The sequence below is a fragment of the Hippocampus guttulatus genome, chromosome 4 (genome assembly GCF_054856545.1).
Source record: "Hippocampus guttulatus isolate MCC_2025c chromosome 4, RoL_Hgut_1.0, whole genome shotgun sequence".
Lineage (NCBI taxonomy): Eukaryota > Metazoa > Chordata > Actinopteri > Syngnathiformes > Syngnathidae > Hippocampus > Hippocampus guttulatus.
In genome coordinates, this window is record NC_141264.1 from 3875424 (window position 1) to 3887450 (window position 12027).

At 40.7% G+C, this 12027-nt stretch overlaps 1 protein-coding gene across 2 annotated transcripts in view; it reads left to right on the forward strand.

Moving 5' to 3' along the window:
- Positions 1-5630, forward strand: part of pard6a (par-6 family cell polarity regulator alpha) — a 31066-nt gene extending 25436 nt beyond the window's left edge. For both annotated transcript variants that reach the window (XM_086108206.1, XM_086108207.1), the window contains 2 exons: positions 443-639; positions 4157-5630. In XM_086108206.1, the coding sequence (XP_085964332.1) occupies positions 443-639; positions 4157-4427 (468 nt within the window). In that variant the 3' untranslated portion in view covers positions 4428-5630. The remainder of the gene's footprint in view (positions 1-442; positions 640-4156) is intronic.
- Positions 5631-12027: the final 6397 nt, after the last annotated feature.

A 12027-nucleotide genomic window follows, 5' to 3' on the forward strand; every position in this document is an offset into this window, starting at 1 on the left:
CCTCGTGTCTTGATTCGTGTTTATTATTATGTTTTGAAAATACCACATTTTTCATGCAGGTCAGTAGTAGTAGACACAGGAGTCCAAAACAGAAAACAGGACCAACAAGGTGAGATGGGATTGAAGGCACTGGAGAAGTCAAAAAGCCACAACAGGCGCAGTCCGTCCGCTGCCACCCAGTTGTGAGTGAGCATGCTGCACTAAAAACTAGACTCAACTAAAGGAAAAGATAGATTGGTGGGAGGAGCAATGTGAGCAGTACACAGGGTCAGGTACTTTAATCAATAATTCGATACGATTATCATAAAATCACAGTGGAAAGAGTAACGCGCATTCCGAAAAATGCCAAACCTGTTCAGCAACAGTCATATGAGTATACTTCTTTGTAACTTTAATTTGAGACCTTGCAAACGCCCCCCCCCTCCCCCCTATATCATTTCAGGTGACAGACATGATGGTGGCCAACAGCCACAATCTTATAGTGACAGTGAAACCAGCAAACCAGAGGAACAATGTCATTCATCGAGGGAGTAAAACAACAGGAAATTCTGGTTCTTTTGGCTCAAATGGATCGACAGGCTCCGCTCTGTCTCATGATTCGACGAGTCCTGCCTCTCACAGCACACCTATCACAGCAAGGTTTGACATGTCATGCGTTAATATACAGAATCAGGATTGGTGCTTGTCCACATTTATAAACCCCAGCCCCAATGAGGTTGGGACAATGGGTAAAACAGAATACAATGTCAATACAATGTTTGCAAATCCTTTTCACCCGCTACGATATTCAGTTCAAACGGATAACCTTGATTATTTGATAGTTTTTGGTTGTTTTGGAGATATGGCTTTCACTTGGCATGAGAGTTTGAGCTTGCACTTGTCTGTGTAGCGATGAATTCTGTTAATTGACAATGGTTTTCTGAAGTGTTGTTGAGCCCATGTGTGGCACTCTTTTTCCAAAGTGATGCCATTTTTCTTTTTCATGCAGTGCTGCCTGATGGATCGAAGGTCACATGCATTCAATGTTGGTATTCAGCCTTGCTGCTTACGGTACATGCAAATAGGCCTCCAGATTCTCTGAATCTTTTGATGATATTATGGACTGAGGATGATGAACTCCCTAAATTGCCGGGAATTGTATGTTAAACGTTTTTTTTAAAGTAGTGTTTGAAGTATTTGCTTACGCATTTGTTCCCAAAGGGGTGAACCTGACCCCATCCTTGCTTGTGAATGTTTTAAAGTTGATGACAATGTGTCAGTAAGACCCCATTCATAACTTACAGAATGGAAAAACACTCAATAGTATAAATTAACAGTTGCTAGAAGCAGCTGTGATTCCCAGATATCAAGTGGAAAGCCTATTGAGCCACTTTATATGATTGAATTAACTGAAGAAAAATCATAATATTCACTCAAATTGCACACATAGACAAAAAACTCACACCTTGGGACAATTCGGAGGGCCCAATAAATCACCATGCATGGTTTTGGAAAGTGGGAGGAAACCGGAGTGCCCAGAGAAAACGCACACAGACACGGGAAGAACATGCGAACTCCACACTGGAAGGAGCCTGGAATCAAACCCTGCACCTCTGCACTGTAAGGTCGACGCACTGACCACTCGACCACCGGGCCTGTGGCCCACAGATTTATTGGAAAAAAATGAATATAAACTAAATACAACTTGCCAAGAAAGGAATGACCCAACTTAATATTTTGTTCCACAGCATATTGTGGTGAGAACCGTGATTTCCAGCAGTGGAAATCTTGGTCTCAGCTGCAGGTGATGGGTGCTTCAACAGAATATAACCTCAAAAAGTGTCGCGAAATCACCCAAGAATGGCTAAAAACAAAACATACTGAAATACTCTTCTGAAGTGGTATACTGTGGTTACTGACATAGTTCGTACGAAACATCCGTGGAAGGAGCTGAAACATGCAGACTGGAGAGCCACATTTGAGACTTGCTCTTTGCGCTCATGTCAATAATATGAATCATGCAAAATATCTGTCGACCGCTACAGAAATCTCACTGAAAGTTACAGAAATTGTTTGACTGCAACAATTGCTTGAAGCGTTTGTGCCGCAAAATATGAATTTATAATTAATTAATTTTAATTGGGTCGACTGCTGCTTCTTGCCTTTCACCGCTGTGGCCTGCAGATGGTCATCGCTGAGGTCCGCGAATTGATCTCACCGATTTTCTCCATCAGCGTAAACAGTACTTGATGGTAAGCAAAAAAATGTTAATACCGTGTATGTGAAGACGCAAGTACCGTTGTTGTCCACTTGAGGTCGCCTTCCTCACATGAGCAGTGATATTTTAGTTTCAATGTGGAAAAAGCTGTTCTCCTTCCATGCTGATGAATGAGGCATGTTGTGTGCTACAGCAATCTATTCCCAGTTTTTTGATCCGGGAGACAGATGGATGTGATACTGCTGCTCAGTACCAATCTGCCAACTCTGACAATGACAACTGTTCAGACTTTTCATTCTGGTTCAAACTTGTCGATAGATTGGTGAAATGAATTTTGCCCTTCCACCTGTTTTGTTGAAGCCAAACAACTCAAAGTAATTCAACATTTTCTTAAAAATGTATGATATAATACATATAATTTTGCAATATAGTTTTATTGACTGTTTTTAACTATTGGTATTATTCTGAATACAACTACAAACTAAATTCCAATCTAGTTGGGATGTTGTGTTCAACCTAAATAAAATCAGAATATAATGATTTGCAAATCATTTTCAACCTACATTTAATTGAATACACTACAACGACAGCATATTTAATGTTCAAACTGATACACTATCATTTTTAGCCAACACTCACTGACTTTGAATTTTATGGCTGCAACACGTTCCAAAAAAGCTGGCACAGGCTCATGCTTACCACTGTGTTACATCACCTTTTCTTTTAACAATATTCAATCAATGTTTGTCAACTGAGGACACTGATTGTTAAATCAGTGGGAAACCTGATTTCGTGGGAATTGTTTCCCATTCGTGCTTGCTATATGGCTTCACCTGTCGAACATTCTGGGTTCGCCATTGTCATACATTACGCTTCATAATGCGCCACACATTTTTAATGGGAGACAGGTTTGGACTGCAGGCAGGCCATTCTGGTGCCCACACTCTTTACAACATGTTATGATGTTGTAACATGTGCAGACTGTGGTTTGGCATTATTTTTATGAAATACGCAGAGGTGTCTATGAAGAAGACGTTGCTTGGCTGCATAATGTCCATAATTTTTAAACGCAATTTGAAATGTGGACTTGTCAGACCACGGACCACTTTTCCACTTTGCCTCAGTGTATTTACTGACATTGTTTTTCAAAACTGTTGCTGAGGCCGTGTGGTGATATCCTTGACACATGGATGTCAGTTTTTGATGCAACGCCGCCTGAGGAATTGAAGGTCACGGGCATTCAATGTTGGTTTTCGGCCTTGCCGCTTACATGCAGTGATTTCTCCAGATTCGTTCAACATTTTGATGTTATTATGGACCATAGATGATGAAATCCCTAATTTCCTACAATTCTACATTGAGGAGCATTGTCCTGATACTGGTCGACTATTTTCTCATGCAGTTCTTAAAGAGGTGAACCTTACCCCAACTTTGCTTGTGAATGACTGAGCAATTCAGGGAAGGTCCTTTTATGCCCAGTCATGGCATTCACCTGTTCCCAGTTAGCCTGTTCCAAGCAGGTGTTTGATGAGCATTCCTTAACACTCTTTTTTTTTTTTTTTTTTGCCACTTGTCCCAACAAGTACTAATTCTAATGATTATTTGCTAAAAACACTGAAGTTTATCAGTTTGAAGATGAAATATCTTGTCTTTGTAGTGTATTGAATTAAATATTGGTTGAACATGATTTGTAAATCATTGTATTCTGTTTTTACGACCCCCGACCTAATTGGTACAGTATTGGGTTTGTAGAAATGTGCCCCCGCTGGGGGAGTGGGGGGGGGGGGGGCAATGGGATAATACACAATCAAGTATGCAGTGACAAAAGGAGGCTCGTGGCCTGTATTGTGGGTGACTGCTATTATAATTCTTGTTCTGTATTTTGTGCTCATTTTAACTCCATTTTGTGTATGCTGCATAGTTCTGTTAATGATGTGTTTGAAATGTCATATGTTTCAGTAACAGCATCGTAGAGGGTGACAGCGATGAAGAAGAAGATGATGACGGTGACCTCATCCTGGAAAATGACTGTTTGACATTATACCAATCACATAACACTACGAACCTCACCAGTGAAAGATTGCACAGCAGCCCTGTGGTTAGAACCCTTCCACAGAGCGTTTCCATGCCTGAATACATGGCATCAAACCTGAGGTCTGGTCAAAACGGACATCCAGGTCACAGCATTCAGCGGAGTATGAGAGAGGGTGGCAACATATTAACACTGTGAACACAGCCATGTGTTTTCCTGACTGTCAAATAACATGGTAAAGAAGAAAAAAAAGAGGAAAATCTTTATGGGTGCCTGCGGTTGATTCGCTGATACCTATTACAATTTCCAATACATGTATATAATCAGCAGCAATATTGATTTCTTCAATTACCATGGTGGACAGATTGCATTATGAATTGATGTGACTTGACATCACTCTTCGCAGCCGTTATTGATATACAGTATATGGTTGTTAAGAGATGTTTATACTGCCATACAGAAGTATAGACTGCATTAAAAATATGGAAACTGCAGTGAAGCAGGTAAAATACATATACAGTGGACCCCCTCTATTCACCGGGGATTTGGGACAGAGCCGACCGCGAATGGCAAATGGTTGGTTCCCGAAAACTGAAATGATCAGGAGCGTCAAATTTATTTTTGTCATGGGCCACTTCGTCATTAGGGTTTCCTTCAGGGGGCCGTTTTAACTGTGAACACCAATTGCCTCATGTTTCATTAACACAGGAAGATGATGACTAACTATACTTTTGCAATCAGGGGCCATTTTTGTTCAAATGTTATTACATTTATTTTAAAAGAGGGATTGGTAACAAAAAAAAAATACTTGAGATATCCAAATGCTTTTAAAATTGCTTTGACGGGCCACATAAAATGATGTGGTGGGCTGGATCTGGCTTGAGTTTGACACCTGTGACCTGTATTAATACTTTAACCCACAAAGTATGATCCCCATACATTTTAAAGTGTACCTCCAATGGCCCATTTCTAGGTATTGATGGGGAAACATAGCAATATTGAAAAATATCCGGTGTGCCCATCTTTGTGTCTATTTGCCAAAACAGTACGCCCACAATTCCCCTGGTTAATTTGAAAGCAAGGCACCATTTTCGGAATGGATGTGACAGCACGTCGTTGACTGTGTCTTCACTTACTACTTGTTACTATTGAATGATGCGCCACATCATTGTTGTCATAGATATTGTGATATATCGTCTTTAGGAGATAGACTCGTACCTCAAGTCTGCGATTGCTGTTCGTTAACCATTTAACCACTGAATCCCGAATCTATTTGAATGGATTACTAATTGTACATTTGCTAAAAAAAAAAAACATGTTGTGGAGTCCCCAAAAAATCTAACATCCGATTTTATGAAAAGTGATATATAAATAAAGTTTGATGGATTGATTGATTTATCACGATGGTAGTGAAGTGCGCTTTTATTATGCTTTATCGACAAAATACTTTTTTTTTTGAAAACGTCATTTACATATGCGTTGACGACAACCCAGCATCAACCTTTAGCTTGAGATACTTGATTTACCGTATTTTCTGCACTATTGGGCGCACCAAAAAGTCTTCAATTTTCTTAAAAGCTCACCGACGCCTTAAAATCCGGTGCGTCTTTTGTATGGTCATTACGGTAATACGTCGACTCCAAGATGGCTCCTTCCTGGAGACATGATTCCAATGTTATAACTTGCTGTTGGTTCAGTGAACTGTGTCACTGCTTTATTAAATAAGTTTGTGTTGCAGCTCCGAAAAAAGGAGAGCTGTGGTGTTATTTTTTTAAAACAGTCTCACCAAATACAGGTCCCGGTACGTCTTTGTCTGTCTCCGTGTCTTCTTCCGTTCGACTCGAGAGACGTTCAAAACCGCCTCCGAAAAAACGTAAACTAACGATTACTTCAATGAAACTACAAAAATTGAAAATAATCCATCAAAACTGAAAAGCAAGCGAGGATATCACAAAATAAATTTGATAGCCGCCCCCCTACAGAAATTATTTTGTGATTTCATCATTTGTGAATACACAACAAAGGAATAAATAACTATGACTGACATCTTCTTGTGTTATTTTGACTTCAAGATGGCACCGCGAGAGAATTTATTTTGTTCTTCTACTTCTTCCTCTCATAACTTTGCTACTGTGAAGTGGGAATTTCTCCATTGTGAGACTATGAAAGGTTTTCTTATTTTATCTTATGTGATTGTACTCTTGGAGCTACGATAAAGGAAATCCCAATGGGTTTTTCGGAGGCGGTCATGAACGCCTCTTGAGTTGACCGGAATAAAAGAAGGGAAGGAGACGGACAAAGACACACCTGAGTTTGTTGAAAAAAATGAGAGCTGTGGTTGTGGTTTTATTATTTTTTTAAACGCAGACTTTTCTGAATGGTTTTCACAGGCTCAACAAATACAGGTACTGGTACGTCTTTGTCCGTCTCCGTGCCTTCTCTTCCGTTCCACTCGAGAGTCGTTCATGGCCGCCTCCGAAAAATGTAAATTAATTCTTACGTCAATGAAACCATGAAGAAAATCAAGCGAGGAAATCACAAAATAAATTCTGTAGGGGGGCGGCTATCAAATTTATTTTGATGCATTATTTTCACTTTTCGTAGTTTCATTTAAGTACAGTAATAGTTCATTTACATTTTTTAGAGGCGGTCATGAACGCCTCTCAAGTTGAACGGACGCCTCTCGAGTTGAATGGAAGGAGCGTAGCACCATCTAGTGGAGGCATTGTAGATTGCGCCTTTTAGTGCGAAGCGTCTAATGTATGAAAAAATTTTTACAAAATAGCCATTCACTGAAGGTGCGCCTCATAATCCAGTGCGTCTTTTCTTGCAGAAAATACGGTACTTTAATCCCAAAATCTCCCGTCATACACATGTTGAACAGCACAACTCAGGATGTTCTTCCAACCATCCATCAATCCATTTTCTGAAGCGCTTATCCTTTTCCCCTATAAAAAATGGACAATCCGTAAAAGGTGGCAGCTCTGCATAGGCAAACGCTTCCGTGTTTTGTCCTCGAATGCAACCCCCAAACATATGTCAGACATAGACATGAACACGGATGACTCCAGGATTTTTTCTCTCCCTGCACTAAAGGCGGGCTAGACCGATTCATAGCGGGCCTGAGAAAATAATTTATCAATATATTTTAGAATATCAAATCAAATGCTGGAGGAGCTCAAGCTGGGCTACACAGATTTCTGACAGGGCTATAAACAACCCCCACCACCACAGTGTAGCGCCAACCCTATATATATATGTGTGTGTGTGATAGACTCACCTTTCAACGAAAGGAACAAGTATTGTTTATCTGCGAACTTAGATGCCATGCGTCAGATGCGTTTCGGTAAGAAAGGTGCCGTGATCCATTATAATTTTGCTTTAATACAACCAGTGTATCCAAAATGCATTTGAATGCAAATTTGTTTGATTAAACCATATATATCTTTCATTCTCACCACCACAGGTTTTAACAGCTGTTCAAATGCTTATAAACATTATTGTACCTTAAGAAAAAAAAGTATACTGAACAGCACATGCACAATGTACAGTAGCTGTACATGCACGACAACAATGATAATGATGATGAATTACCCTATCTGCTGCAAGCCGGTGTAAAACAATGAACATTTTTCACTGCACAGAAAAAGTACAGGAGTTACATCGATGGTGTCGATGCTCCCGGGGCCGTCCACGCCGGGACCAAAGTCTACTCAGCCGATGCATGAGTTAGCGCTCCGATGTCTACTGAGACAAAATCACTGGATCCACGCAGTCGTAAATGGTTTAAGTGATGTTCTGCTGGGCTGTTGTTATAAGTTCGACTGGTTTTGAAACCATGTTTGTTGAATCCTTGTTTGTCTTAAGTATGACCCAAAGCAGCAGACATGGGAGCCACCATTATAGTATCATTAACCGTTATGCCCCTTCTCCTCCCACTTCTCTCCCCCCACTGACTGTATATCTCAAATATATTATGACTCTTTCAGAGTTGTGACTTAGTGAGTGTGTGTATGTCAGAAGTTCTGCCAAACACATAACCGCCTTGTGATTTTTAGCTTTCTTATGGTAGAGAGTAATCATTGTCTCATTTAAAGAGACACTTCAACACGCTAAATCAGAAGTGCCCAACCTTTTTTGACAGAAGATCGAATTTTGAAGCGACCAACCTCCCGCGATTGACCTGATCGCGAGCGTGCAAGCATACACACACACGCACACACGAGGGTGTGTAACAATGCCCACGCGCACATATGCACACACGCATGGCACGATGAGCAACAGCCGTAACGGCCTCCAAAATGAATGAAACCGAAACCTACAAACACACAAATCTTTTTTTCCCCCCCATCTCCGTCTCCCACCCCTCGCGATCAACTTGGGACCAGTCCGCGGGCTACCGGTTGATCAGCACTCCTGCACTAAATCATACTTACTGTTCATAGTATTTTTGTTTTTTAAAAAAAAAATCTGTACATTTTGCATTTACTTTTTTTTTTTTTTTTTGTCACATCACTGGCGAGTTCTTCTGTAAATAATGGGATAGGTGAATTCTCATTTGTCTAACTACAAATATGCTCTGGTCCACTGTATTATTTTTATTTATTTATTTTATTTTTAAAGGAGGGAGATCAAAGGGGAAAAAAATCATGACGTCAGTATACTGTGTCATTTGAAGAGATTGCAAAAGCCCATAACAAGCGCCGAGACTACAGTAAATATTCCCATCCCCGGAATTCTATGGAAAGGAATATCCTTCACCCGGAATAAAAACCTATGCATTAACATTTTGACTACGATATTACGTGTTACCGGAACTTGCGTATGCGGAAATTCCACTACCCGTAACCCGGATGGAGGTGTAATGCCGCGGGAGCTTAAATACACGCAACGCCCACCCGATGCAACAGAAAAGACACAACGCTGAAACAAGTTTTCACTTCACGTTTTTCGATCATCAGATTCTAAACGACGACGTGTAAGTGAGTTTTTATTGCCGTGCGTTTTACTGTAATTGTGAATGATTTTAACTTGATTCACTTACGTCCTGGAGAACGCAGCACTAGCTTAAAAGCAGCACCCACTCGACATGACCGAAGAAACGTGTTCACTTCGCCGTTTTCATTCATCAGATTCGAAACGAAGACGTGCAAGCGACTTTTTATTGGCGTGCGTTTTACTGTAATTGCGCAAGATTTTAACTTTATTCACTTACGACGTGTAGATCATCGCATCGAAACGTAGAAGAACTGTAACGACTGGAGCGGAGCGAGTGAAATGCATCCGTTTGAGTGAGGCTGGACACAAAGTTAAAAAGATCCAGCAGACACTTGGAGTGAGAAAGACGGAAATCTACGAAACTTTAAACAACAAGGCATCGATTCAACTCCTGATGACAAGCCACCATCCAGCAAGGAAGCAATGCAAATGGCAACAAAAATCCTTCAGTATGCACAAGAATTACCAGACATCGGTGATCAACGGGACAGTTACTTGCAACTAGCAAGAAAACTGTATGACACGCAGGCAAACATTGTCATAAACCGAAGAATGCATCCAACAAAACAGTCCAAAATACACATTTTTTTCCCAAGACAGAAAAAAATAAACATTCAAATACTGTATGTATTTTACTGTTGTGATTTTTTTTGGGGATACACCTGTATTGCAGTTTTTGTTATATAAACAGTTTTTTGATAGTATATTTTTGTATTTTATTGATTGTGTTGTTACACGTGCATTTTGTCAACATACTTGCAGGTTCATAAAGGACATGTACCATGTTCATTTCCCAAATGAGGAATTTCTGTTATCAGGACAAATTGGACAGCGCAAACACGAGTCCGTACTAGAGAATATTTACTGTATTTGACTTTCATAAGTTGTTTGAGTCAATCACCCTATTGTCCATTCATCCATTTTCCGATCCGCTTTATCCTCACAAGGGTCACGGGGGGTGCTGGAGCCTATCCTAGCTGGATTTTAGTTAAAAAATGATAATTAGTGAATAGAGGAACAAATCATCAGTCCCATTAGTACGATGCAGGGTTGAAGGCCTTGCCTTTTCTTCTCCAAGCACAGCCAGAATCCATATGCCCAAACAACTTCACTTTGGTTTCATCCAATAAAAGGACTGACTTCCCAAAACTCATCCCTGTTTCAGATGTTCTCTCCAAACGTCAGTGCGGTTTTGATGTGCCATCGTGAGAGAAACGCTGTCCATTCAGGATGATGACTACAGTACATTCTTGATGACAAAGAACCCTCACGACAGGCTTTCGTTTCACATCACGTTACTTTCAAATGAAAACGTCAACGTGATTATTGCAGAGATCAGCATCATCTCACTGATGGCATATCTGTGATATACAGTATGATACGTTCTCTCCAAAGTGTTGGATATTGATCATCCATCGATCGATCGGAGCATCCCTAACATGTACCAATTGGGGAACTAATAAAGGTAAGTCTGAACTGAAACACAACTGTTCCAAATAACTCCAGCCACAGTTTTATGAAATGCAAAAGTACAGAATGCATTCATTGGTTATCAAAAGTAACTAATTTGGCTCCTACACCCTCATCTTTACGTCTAAAATGTGTTTTTATCATGGCTTTGGTTGTTCACAGAAAATTGCGGAACAAACCTGTCTTAGGTAGGTACACAGTCCACTTTGTTAGGTTTCTTGTACATATTCATTGGGAATGTCTTACAACAGGAGAAAATTGTTGAAGACAGGTTTGGCTCAGATGATTCCCCCCTCCCCTTTTTTTTCTTCTTAATGAGATGGTCCTTCAAAGAAAACGAGCTATTATGTTTCCAAATAACACATAATCACACTTACGATCTAATTGGTATTTCCTTTTGAAGGTGACCTAAATGATGAGTTATTAAGTGTAATTTGCACCAAAAGTGGGTGAGAGCATGACGTAAATAATTTCAGGGCAGACTTTTTTTGTGACATTAATATGCTTAGAGTTGGATTGCCAAGTGATGCATTTACACTCAACACATTTCTGAACTCAGTGATTCTCAACCACTGTGCCATGGCACATTAATGTGCTGTGTATATATATATATATATATATATATATATATATATATACACACACACACACACACACACACACACACACACACACACACTGTGTGTATAGCGGCTGGATAGCTCAGTTGGTAAGGCATCGGTTTGGCATACGGGAGACGGTGGTTCGAATCCCGCTAGGGGCAAAAAATGAGCACATAACACCATCCAGTGTGGGTCCTTGGGCAAGATCCTTCACGCTAATGCCTACCTCATACAATGATGAGAGACAGTAAAATGAATGACATGCCGGCTCAGACGTCGCCCGGCCAAACAAGGTCTGCGTCAGCTGGGCAACCAGAGCACCTTGATGAAAAATGGGCTACTGGAACAAAGCGGAGATGGGCGAGAAGCGATAACATGGCTCTGTTGGAATGCTACTACTCAAGCAACCCTAGTCAGAGGGGTTACATGCAGAGAATGTGGGCTAAATGGTTACTTCGAAACCCACAGTCACGGTTGACCACGAAACAACTAGTAGCTCAGTGTTCCAACATCCACAAACGGCAACTGCTGTCACAACTTGAGATTGATGAGGTACAACGTGAAGGGCCCCAGGCTGCCAGATCAGAGGAGGAGGTCATTCCAGAGATTGGGAGGCAAGCCCCAATAATGCAGATGATGAGATTGGGAGGCCAGCCCCAATGAATAAAATGCTGAGCGAGGCAGCAACTGACCTGAAAGCCAAGATCATGGCGAGAATGAAAGCTGGG